We start from the raw sequence: 23,586 nt of genomic DNA, 5'->3' as shown, positions 1-23,586 counted from the left end.
TTTACACGGAGGTCTGTTTCAAACACTCATAAGGTGCACATCCGTTATTGTGGGGAGAGAGGTGAGTTAATGCCTGGCATTTACACAAGAAATAAAAGAACAGTTGAGTGTGCATGTGGTACACTTGGAAGTGAGTGTTGATTTCAATCTTTGGGACCTCCAAAAAGGCACCTTCTTATGAGTGAAAGTGAAAGTTGCTCAGTTGTGTCCGATCTTTGCGACCCCATGGACTATACAGTCCGTGGAATTCTCTAGGACACAATACTGGAGTGGGTAGCCTTTCCCTTCTCCAGGGGATCTTCCCAACCCAGGGGTAGAACCCAGATCTCCTGAATTGCAGGCAGATTCTTTACCAGCTGAGCCACAAGGGAAGCCCAAGAATACTGGAGTAGTAGCCTTTCTCTCGGAGAAGGCAATGGCAAGCCACTCCAGTACTATTGCCTAGAATATCCCATGGATGGAGGAGCCTGGTAGGCTGCAGTCCGTGGGGTCGCTAAGGGTCGGACACGACTGAGCGACTTCACTTTCACACATTGGAGAAGGAAATGGCGACCCACTCCAGTGTTCTTGCCTGGAGAATCCCAGGGACGGGGGAGCCTGGTGGGCTTCCGTCTGTGGGGTCACACAGTCAGACACGACTGAAGTGACTTAGCAGCAGCAGCAGCAGCCTATCCCTTCTCCAGTAGATCTTCCTGACCCAGGTATCGAACCAGGGTCTCCTGCATTACAGGTGGATTCTTTACCAACTGAGCTACCAGAGGGGTATATGTTAATAGTGCATCCAACTTGGCTCCTTGTTCATTTTCAATAACTGAGTTTAGTCCTTTTCGGAGAGATTGCCTAAGAGTTGACCATATAGTTTTCCCTATTTTGTCACATCACCAGTTGAATGGCATTTGTCTGTGCCATGTAATAACTGAAAATGGGATTGGGAAAGATACCTGGGGCTGTTTTTCGTGGGAGGTGCAGAAGCTGGAGCCATGCCTGCTGCTTCTGGTGGAGCTGTTTATATGGTCATGGCGTTGGCAATCAATGTGTCCAAGCTGCTTGTTGAAAGATACCATCCCTCAGTTCAGTTCAGTTCAGTCGCTCAGTCGTGTCCGACTCTCCGCGACCCCATGAATCACAGCACGCCAGGCCTCCCTGTCCATCACCAACTCCCGGAGTACACTCAAACTCATGTCCACAGAGTCGGTGATGCCATCCAGCCATCTCATTCTCGGTCGTCCCCTTCTCCTCCCGCCCCCAACCTTTCCCTAGCAGTCACTTAAATTTAAGTCACTGATAGTGGCTTAGTGTTAAAGAATCCACCTGCTAATTCAGGCAACACAAGAGATTCTGGTTCAATCCCTGGGTCGGGAAGATGCCTTGAAGTAGGAAATGGCAACCCACTCCAGTATTCTTGCCTGAGAAATCCCATGGACAGAGAAGCCTCACAGGCTGCAGTCCATGGAGTCACAAAGAGACACAACTGAGCACGCACAACAGTTTGGGAGTGCTTACCCAGAGTATTTTTCTTGGGGAGAAAGACTCCAGGTATATTATTAAGAAAATTATTTTTAGAATTAGTTATGGAGCCACCAGCACTATAGTACAAATGTGTTTGTCAATATATAAATATTTTTAAACAGTTTAATGAATTTAATTAAAAATTTATTCAATGCTTTATTAAGTAAAATCAATTCGATAAAAGCAGTGTTCTGGTTTGAATGGCAGATTATTTGGTTATCTTATTTAAGGCCTAGGTTAGCTGTTCTTTAAAGTTTTTTTCTGACCTGCAATGATCGTCTGCTACCTCTTAACTTGCAGAACGCAGCCCATGTACCTCTCATATGCAAAGTATGCAGACTACATAGTCTTTGAGTCATATATATTTGTTTCCTACTAGGTTGAAGTTCTTATATGTGTCTGTGTGTGCTCATTATGTCCCACTCTCTGCCACCCCATGAACTGTAGCCCATCAGGCTTCTCTGTCCGTGGGATTGTTCAGGCAAGAATACTGGAGTGGTTTGCCATTTCCTTCTCCAGGGGATCTTCCCAACCTGGGGATCGAACCTGTGTCTTGCATCTCCTGCACTTGCAGGCGGATTCTTTACTGCTGAGCCATTGGGAAAACCCCAGGTTGAAGTTTTTAAATATTGTTAAAGTAGTTTATTATTTTCTGTCCTTGTTAGGGTCTGATACCATGCTTGGCATATATTTTCAACCTGTGTTTGGTTGAATCACGCATACAGAACCTATGGATACAGAGTGCTGAATGTATTTGTTAAATACCAGCAATTCATTAACTTTTTAAAGCTCAACTCCCACTCAACATTTTACTTAATAAATATTAGAGAAGTCAGCATGGTGATTCTTTGTGCTTGGTATTTGAGAATGTATACCTCACTAGAGAATTTTGTGGATTGGATGAAGCAGGTAGTATTCTCATGAATCAAGTAGTATTCTTATTTTAAACTTGAGGAAAGTGAGGCTCAAAGACATTTTCTTGCTAAAGGCAGAGAACTTAAAGGCATTGCTAGGATTACAACCCAGGCCTCTTGAATCATTGCTTATTTTTATTTCCATTATAACCTGCATTATTTGAAATTGAATGTACATAAAGGGATTATGGGGCTTCTCTGGTGGCTCAGATGGTAAAGAATCTACCTGCAATGCAGGAGACCCTGGTTCGATCTCTGACTTGGGAAGATCCCCTGGAAAAGGGAATGGAAACCTACTGCAATATTCTTGCCAGGAGAATTCAATGGACAGAGGAGCCTTTGGGCTATAGTCTATGGGGATGCAAAGAGTTGGACACGACTGAATGACTAACACTCTTACTTTTTCACAAGGGGATTATTAGATATTATTATTAGATAGATTAGAAACATCTATCTCCTTATACATCAAATTGAGTACTGTGTTTTCCTTTTACAAAGATGTGTATGTGTCTAACATAAGGTTATTTAAACAATGCCACCACTTGAAATTATACCTTTGCAAAGGATTTTAGGACTCTTAATTCAGTGACTTTTGTCGCTGTCTTTTTGTGTGATATGTGCAATGTTTTAATGTTTGGTCTTTTTACGGTAGATTTCCAGTAGCATAACCAGTGTTAACAGTTGCATCAGTGCCCTGCCCTTTCTTGATACTTGTATAATTATAGGTTCAGTTTTGTAAGGTGTTTTTTCCCCCAGCTTAATTATGTGGACATCTAGCAAACTGTTTTACACATGTGGGTTGTTTCTAGTTCTTCTCTACTAGAAAAAACATGGGGCTTCCCTGGTAGCTCAGCTGGTAAAGAACCTACCTGCAATGCAGGAGACCCCGGTTTGATTCCGGGGTCAGGAAAGTCCCCTGGAGAAGGGATAGGCTACCCACTCCAATAATCTTGCCTGGAGAATCTCTGTGGACAGAGGAGCCTAATGGGCTACAGTCCATGGGGTCACAAAGAGTCAGACACAATAGAGTGACTAAGCACACACACACAAGTAACATAGTAACTCTCCTCGTACCTGTAACTTTAATACCTGAGTGGGTGCTAATAGATATTCGCTGAACAGAGCAAATTGTGGTAGTAAATGGTATAAATGCCCAAAGTCACAGAGTTGGTTGTTCCAATTTTTTTTTTTTAAACCACTCATTTTTGCAGTTGGTCTAAAGGCTTCTCCAGCTCTGACTGTAAAATAATCTGGAGTATTAGAAAAATGTCCAGACTTTGGAACCAGACGTGTTTTAATTAATTTTTTGGCATATGTTAGTTGTAGTGAATTTAGGCAAGACACCTACTATCCCTAAGCCTCTTTCACATAATACTTGCTTTGTAGGAATTAGAGAAAATCCATTTAAAGCACTTTACCCATTGAAGTTACTGGTAAATATGGCTGTTTTTTTTGTTTTTGTTTTTTTCTCTTTTGATAATACTTCTACCTGACAGACTCGATGGACATGAGTTTGAGTGAACTCCGGGAGTTGGTGATGGACAGGGAGGCCTGGCGTGCTGTGGTTCATGGGGTCGCTAAGAGTCGGACACGACTGAGCGACTGAACTGAACTGAACTGAAAAGTGTGTGAAAGTCGTATTACTCAGTCGTGTCTGATGTGACCCCATGGACTGTTAAGCCCACCAGGCTCCTCTGTCCATGGAATTTTCCAGGCAAGAGTACTGGAGTGGGTTGCCATTTCCTTCTCCATAAAGTGTATGAAGGCACTGTATTGAATGTATGTCATTCATAATAAGTTATCTTACAAGGTAATAAGTACTCTCCTTTATTCCTCACAACAGCTCTGTGAGTATGGGGGGCGAGAAGTTCAGTGGTATTGGAGGCAGGGTTCAGACCCTGGCGGTTTGGAGGCCACGTTTTAACCATTACCATGATATGAACCACATGAGCTGTATTCTCCACCTTGGTCCTCTTGCCTTGTCAGGATTAGACACTTTGAGTTTGATAATTCATTTTGTTTTGACACTTTGGGCCAGGTAATTATTTGTTTTGGGGTGCCATCCTGTGCAGTGTAGGATGTTCAGTATCTCTGACTTCTACCTACTAGATGCTACCCGTCCCCCCAAGTGACAATAGTTGCAGTAAAAATGTCTTCAGACGTTTTGAAATGTTCCGTGAGGGAGAGGGGGATTATCTTGGTTGAGAACTATTGGGGGACTCTGATGTAGTTGACATTAAATTAAAATTTTAATTTGTATAGTATAAAATTTTAATTTAATTTGTATAGTAATTTGTATTTTAAAATGTATACCATTGGAATTTTGGAAAGGGATCAGAACTGAATATGTGGTCTGAAAGTCACTGTTCAGTGGTATTTAACGTTTTACCACGTTAGGGGTCAAGTGGACAGTAAGGCAGAAGGAGGGCCACGGGCAGAATTGTGGAAACAGCAGCTGAGTCAAGAGGCTGGATGAGGAGGAGCCAGAGATAGAGACTCAGAGGGGGCAGTCATGGGTGGTGCTTCAGTGAAAATAAATGGGGAAGGTTTCTAAAGTTGTTGAAGTGACATACTCCCTTTGTAAATAATTAGAAAATAATAAAGAAAGGGCTAGGATTTGACTGTGAACTTGATTAGTGTTGCCATTTTAATTTGTTGTGTTGTATTGCCCCTAAATGTGCATTTCTTTCCGTTGGTATTTTATTTAATGGTGAAGGGGAAAATGCATTGTTTTGTCTTCTGAAGAAATAATTTATTTCAGGTTGCCGAGGCGCCCAAGTAGAAGAAATATGGAGTTTAGAGCCCGAGAATTTTGAAAAATTAAAGTAAGTAGATTTTAAATTATGTTAAAAATATGTCTATACTTAAGCAAACTTAAGCATGTTATCTCCTTTATTTTTTTCAACTGTGTAAGGGGCTTCCCTCATAGCTCAGTTGGTAAAGAATCCGCCTGCAATGCAGGAGACCCTGGTTCGATCCCTGGGTTGGGAAGATGCCATGGAGAAGGGAAAGGCTACCCACTCTAGTATTCTGGCCTAGAGAATTCCATGGACTGTGTAGTCTGAGTCGCAAAGAGTTGGACATGACTGAGCGACTTTCAAAAACAAAAAAAGGTCGATATTATTCCTATTTTATAACCAAGAACCCGATGTTCATAGATAAGTAATTCACAAGGGATTCAAAACTAGGTCTGTGTAATTCCATATCAACAAAGTACTGATTGATCAACTTTTTTTTTTTTAGCAACATTCACTTTATAGATCAATAGTGTTAGAACATGGAACACATTTTAACACAAACACAAAATACATGAATAATAGGTCAGTCTACAAAACTGTATTTAATAGATAATGTATTTGGCTAACCCAATATATTGATAATAATTCAGAACTTTTTTTCCCTACATTATTACATTGCCTCTTGGGGAGGTTTCAGTTCAGATTCCGAATGTTGATGCCCGAAAGTACCTTCCTCTTACCCCGTCCTTCTTAGTGGAGTCACTTGTCTGAGTCTCTCCCTAACCCTGAAGCCTCTGTGTCCACAAGCACCAACCCTGTATTACAGATGGAAGGCTAGAGGAGTTTTCAATGTGGGGAGCATTCTTAGAGTCCTGGAATGGGGACTCTAGGGATATGCTTTTAATATCTCTAATAAGGAAATAGTTTAACTCCGTCCTCCCCATTTTCTCCTTCCCCACAAAAGGAACAATCATTTTAGATGGAGTAAGAGGATGATCAGGGAAGGTTAATTAAAAGTGTATCATTTAACCTGTCTTTGCGGAATAGGAAAGAACTTGTTGTGTGGAAGGTAGTGGAGAAAGACTGGAGAGACTCCTCACGTGGTGATTTAATTGTTCAGTGGTAACAACCATTTTAGGGAAGTGGGTAAATTTATTATGTGTGAGATGCAGCATCCATCCAATAATTACATAGTTTGCAGTATATATACCATCAGCTGATTTATCTGTAAGCATCCTGCATGAACTTTGTTCCTGTATATTGGAATTCACCCTAGAGCTAACAACTTCTAGTTTTGCAGTGTTCGTTCTATTTTTAAGTGAGGGTGATAAAAGGTAGAACTGAATAATCCACAGATTTAAGAATATACCTTTCATTATAATTCCATTTTAATTGATGTAATTTTAAGTTTTGTTACCCTTATGTTGGACAACATTCTAGTAACTATGAGTAGCAATGCTGCTGCTGCTAAGTCGCTTCAGTCGTGTCCAACTCTGTGCGACCCCATAGACGGCAGCCCACCAGGCTCCCCCATCCCTGGGATTCTCAAGGCAAGAACACTGGAGTGGGTTGCCATTTCCTTCTCCAATGCATGAAAGTGAAAAGTGAAAGTGAAGTCGCTCAGTCATGTCCAACTCTTAGCAACCCCATGGACTGCAGCCTACCAGGCTCCTCCATCCATGGGATTTTCCAGGCAAGAGTACTGGAGTGGGTTGCCATTGACTTCTCCGATAAGTAGAAATAGAAATCGTAAAAAATTTTCTCACATTTACTTCATTTGCACTGTATTTCTTAAGTAAATGACAAAATATATTGACAACGTTTTATAGGAAGTGAAGAATCTTCCCTCAGTGTGGGAGACCTGGGTTTCATCCCTGGGTTGGGAATGTCTACTGGATCCTGGAGTGGGCATGCCTGGAGAATCCCCATGGACAAAGAAACTTGGTAGGCTGCAGTCTGTGGGGTCACAAAGAGTTGGACATGACTGAGTGACTAAGCATAGCACATATAGGAAGCAGGGTTTGGTGTCACTAATTTGTATTTTATTTTGTAGGCCAGTTCATGGGTTGATTTTTCTTTTCAAGTGGCAGCCAGGAGAAGAACCAGCAGGCTCTGTGGTTCAGGACTCTAGACTGGACACAATCTTTTTTGCCAAGCAGGTATGGTCCTTGGACACTCTGAAGTCTCAAGAGCAACGCTTTTTATAAACAGGATTCTTTTCCACCTGTGTGTCTCTAGTGTAGCAGTTCTCTAGTTTCTTGGTCTTAGGATTCCTTAACATTCTTAAAATTATTGAGATCCCCAAAGATCTTCTTTATTTGAATTTTACTTATTAATATTTATCATTTAGATTTTAAACTGAGATATCTAAAATATTTATTAATTGATTTAAAAGAGTAAATTCTGTAAATGATAACATTTTTTAAATAAAACTTTTGTATATTTACCAAAGCAAAAGAGTAGTGAAAAGACTGCATTGCTTTACATTTTTGTAAACCTCTTTAATGTCTGGGTTAATAGCACACAGCTGGCTTCTCCTATCAGCTTTATTCAGTCTATTGCAATATTTTTGTTTTGTCTTGTTTTCGGTTGAAATATATTAAGAAAATTTAGTTTCACACTTGTATATAGTTGAGGAGGGAGGAGTATGTTCATTTCTTTTCTAGAAAATTATGGATATTCTTTGATAGCATATCAAAACTCCAAAAATGTCCCTCTTCTAGAGATTGGTTTTAATGTGAAATCTGAACTCATATTAGTAAACTTTGTACTTCGTTTTATTAAAATCCTTAGGTTTATCTTGCTCTTCAAAAGAATCTTTTTTTACTCATGCAGCATCTGATAACATTGTGCATTGATCATTTTGAAAATTTACTGACTAATTTTGATTTTGTAAACGTTAGTACATACAATTATACACATTATAACAAGTCACATTTATTAATATCATCATCTGTATCATCAGAAAAATTGTTAAGTATCATGAAACTTTTAAACTCACAGTGGTGAATCTAAGTCTTAGAAAATTCTAATTTTCACTTGAAAGTTCAGATTTTATCAAGGATACCAAATATCATCAGGTGTTTTCCTTGAAGTGACAGACTCAATTCACATATTTCAAGAAAATATCTGCCAGATACAGTCTGAAAAACTGTATTTATCTGCCATATGTCCTTTCAAGTAAAAACGATGTTCCTGCAGAAAACTTAGCTGACAGTTCAAACAGTAGCAAGAGTGCCTTTCTTGGAATCGACTGGCATATTTTGGTTTATGGTAGAAGTGCTTTATTTGTATTTCCTGTTTCACTCAGCAAATATTAAAGAATTGTACCCTGAGGTCAAAATGAAATAAAAATAATTTTTACTGCTTTATCAAAGACGTTCTTCAGTAAACACTGGTTTTTGTTTTGTTAGTTTTTAGAATTATACCTATGTGTCAGTGAAAGAATTTAGTGTCACTGCCTAGGTATGTTAATAAAATGCCAGCAGTGTTACCCACGATTGCTTTTGTGCTGCAGTGCAAATATGAAAGCAGGGGAAAACCAAAGACTGTCCTGGAATTGTTATGGAGACAATTTTGAGCTCAAAAATCCCTTGCAAATGGTCTTAGGAGTTCCCAGGGGTCCATGTATCCCATTTTGAGAACTGCTGTTCTAATGTATACAGTAAACATTTAAGCCACATTATTAGATGCCTACATATTTTAGAGTTCATTGTTTGGAAAAGCTGGAAAAGAGAATGCTGAAAGAGGTTTGATTCATATATAAAATCTAAGTTAAAGATGATTGCATTTGAAAATAGCATTTCTTTCTAAGACTCAAAAGATTAAGATAAACTGTTAAACCTTTAGAAAGGTGGAAACAATAAAACTGCTAATTCTCATTACTGCCCTTTTAACCAGATGTTTCCTATTCCAGTTAGTAACTTGTTTTTCTTTTTCCTCTTCTTTTATTACTTCTTTGTTTTCCTCCCTACTTTTAAGAACTGAGTGTTTTTAGAGAAATTATAATTTTCTTGGTTTACTTCAAGGATTGGAAAAACTTTATTTTATCATTGTGTAGTTAAAGTATTTAAGTTACAGAAATGTCATGATGAGTGAATATACACCTGTCTACTAATCCCTCCCAACAGTTTGACTCATTCATTTAATCATCAAATAGTTGTTGAGCACTTCCTTTGTGCTGGACTTTATTTTAGATACTAGGGGTATAATGGTGGGTAAGACAGGCATGTCTCTTTGATTTGTTATTACTGTCATGATAACAGTACCAATGGAAGCCAATATTTACCATTCCTGTTGTGTGCTAGATATTGTGCTTTAGACTATATTATTTATTTAATCCTTGCAGCAGCCCTGTGAGGTTGTTATCCTCATTTCACAGATGAAGAAATTGAGGCCTAGAAAAATTTACTTGGCTGAGGTCCCACAACTAGTACATGGTGGATCCAGAATTTAAACCCAGGTCTAAAGCCCAGGTTTGTGGTTTCACATTCTGTACTTCCTCCCACATTTTCTATCTATCTGTTGACACATTCTTATTATCATTTTTTTAACTGAAGTTGGACTGTTGTGCAAAGTATTTTGCTTCTTTTTTCACTTAAAATTTACTTTTGTTCCATTTCAGTGCACATAACAGTATTAGATAACATATTGAAGGTTTATTAGATACTTATATATATCTTCTTTTTTATTATTAATTTACCTGTAGTAACTGATCCTCACAACAACCCTATGTGGATTTACAGCTTCACAGATGTGGAAACTGAGTCCCAGAGAGATTAAGAAACTTGCCCAAGTTATGAGGCTAGTCAGTGGCAGAGCTGGGTGCAAACTGAGGCACTGCTGCCTCGAAGTCCATCCCATATCACACCACTTCTTTTAAAAGCTTAGTTTGGTCAGTTCAGTCACTCAGTCGTGTCCGACTCTTTGCGACCCTGTGAATCACAGCACGCCAGGTTTCCCTGTCCATCACCAACTCCGGAGTTTACCCAAACTCATGTCCAGTGAGTCGGTGATGCCATCCAACCATCTCATCCTCTATCATCCTTCTTAGTATAAGTGTCCTGTAATTTTTTAACTCACTTATTAAGGATATACATTTTGAGATTCTTCTAATGAAATGCAAATAATCCATTTATGAGTTGTAATATTTTGTATTTATAGAAGTACCATTGTACTACAATAATTATAATAATATAATTATAATCATAGTGTGTGATATTCTAGATAGTACAGAAGAAGTAGGGGACAGATAGTTTCATCCTTCAAGTGATTTTTCTAATTTTTAAGAACGTTTTTGTTATTTTTTAAAGGTATATGAGACTCTGTACCCATTATACAAAAATGTAAGCATAACAGTTGTGTGATGTAGAAAATAAAGACCCTTAAAATCCCTACTCCAGAGATAACCACTTAAAACAATTTATATTTTTCAAGATGTTTTTCTGTGTGTGTGTCTATTATTTAATTACATTTCTTCCATACTAAATTGTAAACCCAGGAGTCAGGTATTTTGTTTTCATGTATACTTCCTGGCACATGGTCAATATCCAGTAAATGTAGAAGAATATCATAATTAAAGAGCACTGGAATTCACTAACACTAAAACACTAATGATGTCTGACTTGTAGAGGCCTAGGTGTTTTTTTTTAAGGTATAAGAAAGACCTCTATAAAGATAAAAAATGTTACTAGATTATGCATTTATACTTGCTGGAGCTCTGTGATATTTTTCTAGTTCTGTATTGCATTTCTGCCTTACTATAATTTAATGTTTTATTTGTATTATATTATTACTGCCATGTTTACCAATATTCCAGGTTAGTGATTTCCTAATTATGTCATACTTTCTATTCTGTACTGTGCCAACAGTTTCTGGTCAGTAATTCAACATTAATATCAGTTCCTTCAGGGTATGAATCCTATGAGCCTGTGTTGGAACTTTTTAGTATATATTACCTAATATATAATCCTTGGTTCTAGGCTTCACGAGCTTATAGTAATGATTTCTAATCTGGACTCTGAGGAATATTTTCAGACATTTGAAAAATATAATTAAAATTTTATATATTTGTGATAAGGTCACATCGATTAACTAAATATATAGTTTTGTTATTTCTGTATGGAATCACATCAATTTAGAGAATGTTACTGCCTGTCTTATGCTAATCATATGCATAATTGGAAGTATGCAGGTGTGTGGGTCATTGATTAACAAAATATTGAGAAATTATCTTCTGGTAATTATAATTTGTGTCTAAGGATCCAGGAATGACCTTTTTGATAATACTTCTCTGCAAAACATTGTTGTCTTGTTACTATTTCACCGATGAGAAGCTGAGGTCTGTTTGATGTATTGTTAAGGTCATGCTGTGGTGGTATTGGGTGTGTATGTGACTCTGCCTGTTCAGTCTTTCAGGAAAGATCGGTTGCATGTCTGCAATGTGCCAGACAATGTGACAGGTGCTTGGGAAACAAGCAACAGTCAGGATCCCTGCCCTCGAAGGTGTTTAGAGTTTAGTGGAGGAGATTGGTTAAGCAGTGAAATGAAAAACTATAATGGAAATAAATGCTGCATGGAGTGAACCATCTTGTGAAGTTTGAAAATAATCTATTAAGACCGCACTCACTTTGGACACTAACTGCAGAGTTTTGGGTCTTCAGTCCACTTTCCTTTCTGACACTTGCCAGTTTGGGGAGTCCCCAAGACCGTCCTCAGGTTCTGTAATTTGTTAGCGTCATAGACCTCACCATAAGTTATGTGATAAGCTATGTTTTAGTCACATGATGAGTTTATTACAGTCAGAGGACACATTAAACTCAGCCATGTGAAGAGACACCTGGTCAGAGTCCAGGAGCGGTCTCTGTACCCTGCTTCTGGTTGTCTTCTCCCAGGGGAGTCACCGACAGCACCAGCTTCACTGGCAGTGATCGTGACAAAGTGCACAGCGTTCAGGCCATCTCAGCTGATTCCTGGTATCCAGTTTTTATTTGCCCTCAGTCTCCAGCCACATGAAGGCTGAGCTGTTGATCCAGAGCCCACCCCAGTCACATTGTGAGACTGTCTGTGTGGTGCCCAACCCCCAAGTGAACACAGACACTTTAACCAGGCACGGCTCTTCAGGAGCTTAGAGGCATGGCTCCCAGGAGCCAAGGGCCAAGGCCAGGTTTCTCTTCGGGCGAGGCTCAATTCTTCACTACACACATGAAAATGGGACTGACCTTTCAGGGAGATCTGAGAAAGCTTCTCTGAGTAAGTGACAATTCAGCTGAAATCTAAAGGTTCAATTCAGTTCAGTTGCTCAGTCGTGTCCGACTCTTTGCAACCCCATGAATCGCAGCACGCCAGGCCTCTCTGTCCATCACCAACTCACGGAGCTCAATCAAACTCATGTCCATCGAGTCGGTGATGCCATCCAGCCATCTCATTCTCTGTCGTCCCCGTCTCCTCCCACCCCAATCCTTCCCAACATCAGAGTCTTTTCCAGTGAGTCAACTCTTCGCATGAGGTGGCCAAAGTATTGGAGTTTCAGCTTTAGCATCAGGCCTTCCAATGAACACCCAGGATTGATCTCCTTTAGAATGGACTGGTTGGATTTCCTTGCAGTCCAAAGGACTCTCAAGAGTCTTCTCCAGCACCACAGTTCAAAAGCATCAATTCTTTGGCGATCAGCTTTCTTCACAGTACAACTCTCACATCCATACATGACCACGGGAGAAACCATAGCCTTGACGGACCTTGGTTGGCAAAATAATGTCTCTGCTTTTTAATATGCTATCAAGGTTGGTCATAACTTTCCTTCCAATGAGTAAGCGTCTTTTAATTTCCTGGCTGCAGTCAGCATCTGCAGTGATTTTGGAACCCAAAAAAATAAAGTCTGACACTGTTTCCACTGTTTCCCCATCTATTTCCCATGAAGTGATGGGACCAGATGCCATGATCTTTGTTTTCTGAATGTTGAGCTTCAAGCCAACCTTTTCACTCTCCTCTTTCACTTTCATCAGGAGGCCCCTGAGTTCCTCTTCACTTTCTGCCATAAGGGTAGTGTCATCTGTATATCTGAGGTTATAGATATTTCTCCCTGCAATCATGATTCCAACTTGTGCTTCTTCCAGCCCAGCGTTCCTCATGATGTACTCTGCATATAAGTTAAATAAACAGGGTGACAGTATACAACCTTGACGTACTCCTTTTCCTATTTGGAACCAATCTATTGTTCCATGTCCAGTTCTAACTGTTGCTTTCTGACCTGCATACAGGTTTCTCAAGAGGCAGGTCAGGTGGTCTGGTATTCCCATCTCTTTCAGTTAAGAACGTATTAAGTGGGGGAAGGAAGTTGAGGCTCATCCCAGATTACTACAGCTGTATGGTAGAAAGGAGCAGGACTAGCAGCGTGTACTGGAAGAAGGCCAGTGCAGCTGGACTAGAGAGAACACGGGCAGGGTGGCAAGAGATACAAGCAGCGCGTGAGTCAGGGTTTAGTATGATCAACTGTAGAGAAGCAACGGTTTATAAGAAAGACAGGTTCGTCTCTTTCCCATCCACTGTCAAAGCCAGCAGGGTGGCAGGCTCTTTTGCTTTTGTTCCTTTGTATGTGCTTTCTTTCTATTCCAGAGTTACTTCTTGGTCTGAGATGATAGTTGGAGTTTCAGCTGTTTCTTCTCAACTCCACATTCTCGACGGTAGGAGAGGAAGCACACTCCTTTTTGACGGACGTTTTCTAGAATTTGCCTGTGCCGCCTGCTTTCTTCTCTTTGGCTAGAACTCAGTCACATGACTGTACTCAGTGTCAGAGGAGAGTGGGGAGCTTTCTTCATTCCAGGTGAATATGGACCCAGATATATGTGAGTCCTTTGTTATGGAAGAGGGAGAAGGTGGATATTAGAGACTGACTCCCTGCTTCCTGCCAGGGTGCCGACAGAGTCGGGTCATGCTTGAGCCCTTTGTCTGTATCCTAAGAGCAGTAGAAGGTTCGGTTCGGTTCGGTTCGGTTCAGTTCAGTCACTCAGTCGTGTCCGACTCTCCGCCACCCCATGAATCACAAAACGCCAGGCCTCCCTGTCCATCACCAACTCCCGGAGTTCACTCAAACTCAAGTCCACAGAGTTGGTGATGCCATCCAGCCATCTCATTCTCCGTCGTCCCCTTCTCCTCCCGCCCCCAACCTTTCCCAGCATCAGAGTCCTTTCCAGTGAGTCAACTCGTCGCATGAGGTGGCCAAAGTATTGCAGTTTCAGCTTTAGCATCAGTCCTTCCAATGAACACCCAGGATTGATCTCCTTTAGAATGGACTGGTTGGATCTCCTTGCAGTCCAAGGGACTCTCAAGAGTCTTCTCCAACACCACTGAGGTGTTTTAGGAAGTGTGATATGATTAGATTTTCATTTAGAAGAGATCACCTTGGCTGCAGTGTGGGGAATGTGTTTGAGGAAGGAGTGGTATAGGGTATGAGATGACATAGCAGTTAATAGACTTCTGCAGAAGTCCATGCCAGAGTAGGTAACACTCCTAGTAGGGATAGATGTGAACAGATTTGAGTAATACTCAAGAGAGAAAGTAACTAGCACCTTCAATGTGTAACGATTGGGAGTGACTGTGGAAGAGAGCATATCAGTCAATGATCATGCCTGTGCTTTTTTCTCCTTTTTAAAAAATTGGCCTTCCAGTACACAAAATGGAATTATGTTTATCCCTGGTTGATGACATACTTTATAACTAGTAAGCACTTTAGAACTCACTATAACTAGTAAGCACTTTAGAACTCACCGTAGTAAACCTGCCCAAGTAAACCTACCATCTGTCATTCCCTGTGTCCCCAACGTGACTTTCCTTCTTCCTCCCCTCATCTGAGTAACCTGCGTGTTGAATTCTGTATCTCATTTCCTTGCTTTCTACTTTCTGTATTTTTTCTAATCCTGAAACGGCTGCGTATGTATAAAATTTTAACTTTATAAAAAGAATCATGTTCTGTGTGTTTATTAATAGTTACAGGGGACTGACTTTTTGGATTAATACTATATTATTAAGATATATCCAACTTATTTTGCATGGTGTAACATAGTGATTGCATGAACATGCATGAAGAGTAAGCAGTTGTTTGCTGTTGTTTAATCACTGAATCCTGTCGGACTCTTTTGTGACCTCTTGGACTGTGTAACCCACCAGGCTCCTCTGTCCATGGGATTTCCCAGGGAAGAATACTGGAGTGGGTTTCCATTTCCTCCTCCAGGGGATCTTCCTGATCCAGGGATGGAACCCATGGCTCCTGCATTGGCAGGGAGATTCTTTACTACCGAGCCACCTGGGAAACTTAAATAATTGTTTCCTCTTCATAAATTAGTGTTTCAGTTTTCATTTGCATCACTCTGAATTGTGCAGCTCTACTTATTTTTGTACATCTATTGTATATGTGTGAATTTCTCCTGATGTGTAACCAGAAGTACCATACTACTTCATCTGATAGGTAAATGTATAACTTTAGGAGGAAATATCAAAGTGCTTTCTGAAGTAGAGGCTCCAGTTTATACCTGTACTAGCAATATCTGAGTTACTGTGTAGCCACATAATCCAATATGTGGTATTGTTAGACCTCTTTGATTTTGCCAGCCAGCTCATTCTAAAATGGTACTTCTTCGTGGTCTGAGTTTACATCTCACTGGTCACTAATCGTGTTGAAAGGGTCTTGATGCCTAGTGGCATATGTGCTTCTTCCGTGAAAGTCTTAAGTTACTTTTCTGTAGGATTAATGTACTTTTCTTTTTGATTTATAAGCATTGTTTATATATTCATGATACTGCTTTTCCAAATTGGTACTTTATTGTTTTACTTTTTATGGGTGTTTTTTGATGATGGAAATTTGTATTTTAGAGCCTGTGCTTTTTGTATCTTATTTAATAAATTGTTATCTATCTGAAGTTATGAGATATTTACCTATGCATTTAAGTTTTAATTTTTGATATCTGTGTCCACAATTCATCAGGAATTGGATTTTGGTATATCATGTGAGGTAGGGTTTCAGTTTTACCTTTTTCCCACATGATCACCCTTTTTTTGAACATCCATATTTCCTTATTTGTATGACATACCACCCCTGTCGAATATGTATTCCATACATGTGTGTGTGTTTCCTGAGTTGTACTGATCACTTTGTCTGTCTCTGTGCCAGTACCACCCTGACTTAATTCTTTTCACTTCTTTGTAACTTCTTATATCTAATAGGTCATGTCTCCCCTACCTGCTCTTTTTTGGAAATATCCTTCCTATTCTTGACCCTGTGCTCTTCATATAAATTTCAATCATCTTATCAAACTGTATGAAAACTTCTATTGGAATTTTGACTTGAATAACATTGACTATATATATCAACTTGGGGAGAATTTATATCTTCATGATATTAAGTCACAAACAATATGTTTCTCTATTTAGACCTTTTATTTATGTACTTTTAGATGTGCTTTTAAGCGTTTATTATCTTTAATATGTTGCATAATATTCTTGATAAAGGTCTTTTACATTTTTTGTTAGTTATTTTAATTCCTTGATATCTCTGTTGTAAATCATCTTTTCTTCAATTGCATTTTCTAGATGTTTGCTGCTAGTATAAAAGATAATTTTTATGTCTTAATATTATATTTAGCCATCTTCCTCAACTGTTATCTCTGTTATTTGTTGGTTTGAGAGAAGTGTTTCTATCTAAATTACTATATCAAATAATACCACTTTTATTTCCTTATTTTGAATCCCTGTGTCTCTAGTTTATTTTTCCTATCTTATTGCCTGGTTTAAACCTCCAGTAAAGTCATTGTGATTTTAGAGGGAATGCTTTTACCATTTCAGATTTTTTTTTTCCTTAATATTTTTTTTGGGGGTAAGGAGGCCATTCTTTTAATAATTTAGTAAGGACTAAGTTTATGGAATTATGAAAGGACAAAGTTTTTTCAAGTTCTTTTCTGCATCTATTAACATGATCATTTGTATTTTCCCTCTTAATAGGTTAATATGATTAGTTACATTTATGAATTTTTCTAATATTAAATCATTCTTTCATATCTAAGGTAAGCCCAGTTGGTCATGATATATTCTCTTTTTATCCACTGTTGAATTTAATTCAATATTTATTTAGAGTTTTTTTTTTTTACATCTATATTTTTGAATGAAATGGGCCTTAATTTTCCTTTCTTACAATGACTTTGGCTAGTTTTAGTATTAGGGCTGTGCTTATTTCATGAATTGGGTTGAAATTTCTTCTTTTTTGTAGTTGTCCTGAAGAATTTGTATAAAATTTAAATGGTCTGTTTCTTCAAATTTTGGTAGAATTGGCCTATGAAATCATCTGTGCCTGGTATTTTCTTTGTAAATGTATTTTTAACTACTGTATCCATGTGCTAGTTAAAAGACTTATTTGAGCTACTTATTTTTTCTTGACTTAGTTCTTGTAAGATTTTTTTTTTAATTTCTCCATTTTAGTTTAAGTTTACAAAATTGTTTTGTATGGTTGTTATTAGTATACCCTTATTTTGTTTTAACCTTCTTCTTAGTTGTTTACCTGACACCTTGAGTTCTGACTTGCACATTTGGGTGATCCTGGTTTTGTTTGTTCCATTAACCTATTGCCCTTTATTATTTCATACTGTTATTAAGGTGGGGCTTCCCTGGTGTCTCAGTGGTATAAAATCTGCCTGCCAGTGCTGGAGACATGGGTTTGATTTCTGGGTAAGGAAGAGTGCCTGGAGAAGAAAATGGCAACCCACTCCAGTATTTTTGCCTGGAAATCCCATGGACAGAGGAGGTTGGCAGGCTACAGTCCATGGAGTCACAAAAGAGTAAGACATGGCTTAGTGACTAAACAACCATGATCATTAGGGTTGGAGAAGGAAATGGCAACCCACTCCAGTATTCTTGCATGGAGAACCCTGTGGATGGAGGAGCCTGGTGAGCTGCTGTCTTACAGGGTTGCACAGAGTCAGACACGACTGAAGCGACTTAGCGTGCATGCGTGCATTGGAGGAGGAAATGGCAACCCACTCCAGTATTCTTGCCTGGAGAATCCCAGGGACGGAGGAGCCTGGTGGGCTGCTGTCTGTGGGGTTGCACAGAGTCAGACACGACTGAAGTGACTTAGCAGCAGCAGCAGCAGCAGCATTAGGGTAGCAACCCAGTGGATCTTGTTTGTTTTTAGCCATTTTCAATCCCTCCTGTAAATTGTATTAAACCAAACCTTTCTGAATCATTTTACTGCTATTTCCTATTTAAAATATCTTACTCCTAGGGTAAGCTCCTAATTGCTTGTCAATACTGATTTAGTAGATCGTTAATGACCCCGTACTCTGACTATAAGCATACTAATACAGGCAGACCAATATACTTATTGCATCAAACAGCTCCTCGTAATTTGTTAATTCCCTTCTCTGTTCTCTAGGTTCTGCTATGCTTCAGTGCTCTCTTAAAATTTCACATTCATAGAGAAATCTTAGAAACTCCAGTCCAAGATAATTTCTTCATTTATTATTTTGTTTTTCTATTCATCTCTTTTTCATGTTTTATATTTCTAAATTCTGAATAAGTAGTACATTTATCTTATATAATTGCCTCCCCTTTAGGAACCTAGTTTCATCTTTAATCTTTTTTTCTCTTGACTACTTTTTTGTTGTTCAGCCACTAAGTCATGTCCAACTCTTTGCAACCCCATGGACTGCAGCCAGGCCTACCTGTCCTTCACTATCTCCTGGAGTTTGCTGAAACTCATGTCCATTGAGTTGGTGATACCATCCAACCATCTCATCCTCTGTCATCCCCTTCTCCTACCCTCAACCTTTCCCAGCATCAGGGTCTTTTCCAGTGAGTTGGCTCTTCACGTCAGGTGGCCAAAGTATTGGAGCTTCAGCCTCAGCGTCAGTCCTTCGATGAATATTCAGGGTTGATTTCCTTCAGGATTGACTGGTTTGATCTGCTTGGTGTCCAGGGGACTCTCAAGAGTCTTCTCCAACACCACAGTTTGAAAGCATCAGTTCTTCTGTGCTCAGTCTTCTTTATAGTCCAGTTCTCACACCTGTACATGACTAATGGAAAAACCATAGCTTTGACTAGATAGACCTTTGTTGGCAAAGTGATGTCTCTGCTTTTTAAAAAATTTTTTATTTATTTTTAAATGAAACAAAGATGAATATTTTTAATGCTAAAAAGTAAAATTTACAAAGAAGATAGAAATCATGAACCATTAGACAGCTAACAACAAAGAAAAAAGATACATAGAGCAAAAATCAGAAAAATACATACATAGAAAAATGTATGTAATCATAGTGAGACATGTTAACATTTTTCTGAGAATATTTTATCTAGTGCAGAAAAAATAAGAATAGGAGCATCTTGAATGATGTCATTAATAATTTAAATATAATAGTTTTTTTGCTTAATTTATATTGATCTTATATCCTACACAAATATATTTAAAATTTTGTATCTCGTATATCTCATTCGTTGTTATTAGATTTCCATAGGACATTTAGAAAAACTGGCATAAAGATAAACATTACTAAATTTCAAAAAGTAGACTCCTTTTTTTGTGTGTGATTCAGTTATACATATACACGTATATTATTTTTGAAAGTATTTTCTATTATAGGTTATTACAAAATATTGACTATAGTTCCTTATGCTATATAGTAAGCCTTTGTTGCTTGCTGCATATCTATTTTTTTTAATTAGAAATCTAGCATTCTATTCATACTGTCAATTAAGTGGAATCAAAATGTCATAAATTTTTTAGTTATGCAAAAATTTGTAAGTTTTCTAAAATATATATACTTATTATTTATGTATATATATACAAAAACATTTCTACTGTGTTTGAGAAAGAACACAAAAAGAAAAAAGAGATGGAGAAATTGGAAAACATAAACTAAATGAAATGGGAACACTGAATTTGAAATAGAAAAAGTGAAACAAGCTAGATAAAAGTGAAAGATCCTCATATAGTTCAGTTGTTTTGAAACATGACTGCTCATTAGAAACATCTGAGGCTCTGGCAAAAAAAAAAAAATGTAATACCTAGGCAACTGTATTTTTCAAAAAATTCCAAGATAATTGTGTTATGCATCTGGATTTTCAAAAGTGTGATTACAGGTTTTTCTATTAAATGGTAGCTTTGGTGATATAGAGTTCTATTATTTTTCTGTTGACAAGTCATGATATAATGGTTTTAAGTAATAGTTGCATAATCACAGTAGTAGTAAAAGATGTTTATCAGTTTTCATGATCAATACTAGACAAAAAATAAAAGGTAATTGCAATTGCAAGCTATAATGGGAACATGGTTAACCTAACTATATAAAATAGTTACATACAATTTGGGGGATCAAGCAGAGTGATAAGATAAGTGGAAGTACATGCATGCACATGTTTTCATCTCCTAAGCCAATCTGTCTTTTGGTTGGTGCATTTAATCCATTTACATTTAAGATAATTATCAATATGTATGATCCTGTTGCTGTTTTCTTAATTGTTTGGGGCTTATAGGTAGGTCTTTTCCTTCTCTTGTTTTCCTACCTGGAGAAGTTCCTTTAGCATTTGTTGTGAAGCTGGTTTGGTGGTGCTGAATTCTCTTAACTTTTACTTGTCTGGAAAACTTTTGATTTCACCATCAAATCTGAAGAAGAGTCTTGCTGGGTAGAGTATTCTTGGTTGTAGGTTCTTCCTTTTCATCACTTTAAACATATCATGCCATTCCCTTCTGGCTTGTAGAATTTCTACTGAGAAATCAGCTGATAACCTGATGGGAGTTTCCCTTGTAGGTTATTTGTCGTTTTTCCCTTGTTGCTTTTAATATTTTGTCTCTGTCTTTAATTTTTGTCCGTTTGATTACTGTGTGTCTCCGTGTATTCCTTCTTGGGTTTATCCTGCCTGAGATTCTCTGTGCTTCCTGGACTTGGTCAACTATTTTCTTTCGCGTGTTAAGGAAGTAAGTTTTCAACTATCATCTCTTCACATATTTCCTCATGTCCTTTCTCTCTCTCTTCTTCTTCTGGGACCCCTATAATGCAAACATTGGTGCATTTAATGTTGTCCCAGAGGTCTCTTAGGCTGTCTTCATTTGTTTTCATTCTTTTTTTTTCTATATTCTGTTTTGCGGCAGTGATTTCCACCATTCTGTCCTTCCGGTCATTTATCTGTTCTTCTGTCTCGGTTCTTCTGCTGTTGATTCCTTCCAGTGTATTATTCATCTCTGTTGGTTTGTTCTTTAGTTCTTCTAGGTCTTTGGTAAACAGTTCTTGAATTTTCTCAATCTTTGCCTCCATTATTTTTCTGAGATCCTGAATCATCTTCAGTATAATTATTCTGAATTCTTTTTCTGGAACATTGCCTGTCTCCTCTTAGTTGTTTTTCTGGGGTTTTATCTTGTCCCTTCAACAGGGACATAACTTTCTGCTTTTTCATGCAGATTCAGTTCAGTTCAGTTACTTTCTGTAATGTGGCTTTTGTTTTAGTTACAGGTGGGATTGTGGTTCTTCTCTCTTCTGCCCTCTGATTGAGGAGGCTAAAGGGATTGTGTTAGCTTCTTGATGGGAGGGACTGGTGGTGGTAAAAACTGGCTCTTGCTCTGGTGGGCAGGGCCTTGCTCAGTAAACTTTAATCCAAGTGGATTCCCTCCGTGGTAGTTGTTTTGGCCTGAGGCAACCCAGCCCTCTGGTCTGTGCGCTCTATGGTCCAGTTAATGGCGACCTCCATGAGGGTTTACGCCAAAGGGAACCTTCCCAGACTGCTGCTGCCAGTACCCCCGTCCCTGTGGTGAGCCCCTGCCAACCCACACCTCCACAGGAGACCCTTCAGCACTAGCAGGTAGTTTTGGTTCAGTATCCCGTGGAGTCACTGCTCCTTTCCTGAGTCTGGGCACACACAAGGTTTTGTTTGTGCCCTCCAAGACTGGAGTCTCTGTTTCCCCTAGCCTGTGAAAATCTTGTAATCAAATCCTGCTGGCCTTCAAGGTCAGATTCTCTGGGGATTCCCAGTTCCTCTGTCGGATTCCTAGGCTGGGAAGCCTGACATGGGGTTCAGAACCTTCACAACAGTGGGAGAACTTCTTTGGTATTATTATTTTGTGGGTCACCCACTTTTCGGGAATGGGATTTGATTTTATCATGATTGTGCCCCTCCTACTGTCTTTCTGCAGCTTCTTCTCTGTCTTTGGACATGGGGTGTCTCTTTGGTAGATCCCGGTGTCCTCCTCTCGATGGCTGCTCAACAGCTAGTTGTGATTTTGGTGCTCTTGCAGGAGGAGATGAGTACATGTTCTTGTACACAACCATCTTGAACTGGAAGTCCTGTCTCTGCTTTTTAATACACTGTCTAGGTTCGTCATAGCTTTTCTTCCAAGGAATAAGCGTCATTTAATTTCATGGCTACAGTTACCATCAGTAATTTTGGAACCCAAGAAAATAAAGTCTATTAATAAATATTAAAAAATTATTAATGTATCCTATAGCTATGACTCAGTGAAGATTGACTATAATTTGTAATACAGTACTTCAAGCAGTTTTAGATGTATTTCTCTAGGCATCTGCCGTGTTCTTTTCTGTACACCAGGATAAGAAGTTGTTCTCTAGCCTGTGTGTTGTGAAGTCAGGTAGCTGCAGGATCAGGTTGGCAGCATGAATGTGTGAATTGGATTTTGTGTAAGAGGTGGAGAGTGGAAGAGTTCAGATGAATTAGAGAATATATGGCCTCTTCAAGGAATTCAGACCAAATTCCTAAGGTTCTGGGGCAACCCTTCTTGTGACATCCTGGTCTAGCCTTCCTTCTGTTGTTAAACTCTGCTGCTTTATTTAAGTGTGTTACAAGTCAGAATGCTTTTAGTAGAACACTCAGGACTAGTTAAAGATTTTAAGCAGTTGGGGACTGTATACATAATTTATACTGCAGAACTTATTTTGTGAAATAAGTTACAGTTCTTCCAAAAGGATGTATATGAGGTGGTTTTTACATGCTTCGTGAGGACAAGGACCACATCTCTTAGCTCACTGTGTGTTCAGCGCTTATCACAGCGTCTGGCCCCCGTGGGTGTTTCAGTAAATATTTGAACAACTGAATGGCTGTGCACTTTTTAGTGTCTGAAAAATAATTTTTTGCTATTTCTGTGCAGTATTCCCCCCCTTATCTGCTGTTTTACTTTCCATGGTTACAGTCAGCTCTAGCTGAAAATATTAAATGGAAAATTTCAGAAGTAAATCGTGAGTTTTAAACTGTGTGCTCTTCTGAATAGTGTGATGAAATCTCATGCTGTCCTCCATCCCACATTGGGTGTGATGCATCCCTTGGCCCCTCATGGGTGCTACCAGCCCATTAGCATAGGAAAGAACATTTTATTTTGGGGGGTTGGTACTGTGAATGTTTAAGGCATCCCCTGCGGGTCTTGAAAGATCTCCCCCAAGAGT

The 23,586-nt window shown here is 38.8% G+C and overlaps 1 protein-coding gene across 3 annotated transcripts in view; it reads left to right on the top strand.

Moving 5' to 3' along the window:
* The window catches only part of UCHL5 (ubiquitin C-terminal hydrolase L5), a 47,167-nt gene that overhangs the window by 5,836 nt on the left and 17,745 nt on the right, over nt 1–23,586 (top strand). For 2 of the 3 annotated variants that reach the window (XM_055419923.2, XM_055419924.2), the window contains exons 2-3: nt 5,185–5,248; nt 7,215–7,320. In XM_055419923.2, coding sequence (XP_055275898.1) covers nt 5,185–5,248; nt 7,215–7,320 — 170 coding nt within the window. Of the gene's footprint in view, nt 1–5,184; nt 5,249–7,214; nt 7,321–9,509; nt 9,637–23,586 lie in introns of those variants that run through there. The other variant, XM_088845552.1, reaches the window with a different exon arrangement.

The sequence above is a fragment of the Moschus berezovskii genome, chromosome 17 (assembly GCF_049115385.1).
Source record: "Moschus berezovskii isolate FMDL1 chromosome 17, NW_MosBer_1.0, whole genome shotgun sequence".
Lineage (NCBI taxonomy): Eukaryota > Metazoa > Chordata > Mammalia > Artiodactyla > Moschidae > Moschus > Moschus berezovskii.
Note: the sequence above shows the minus strand (reverse complement) of the source record. Positions and strands in the feature narration are given on the sequence as shown.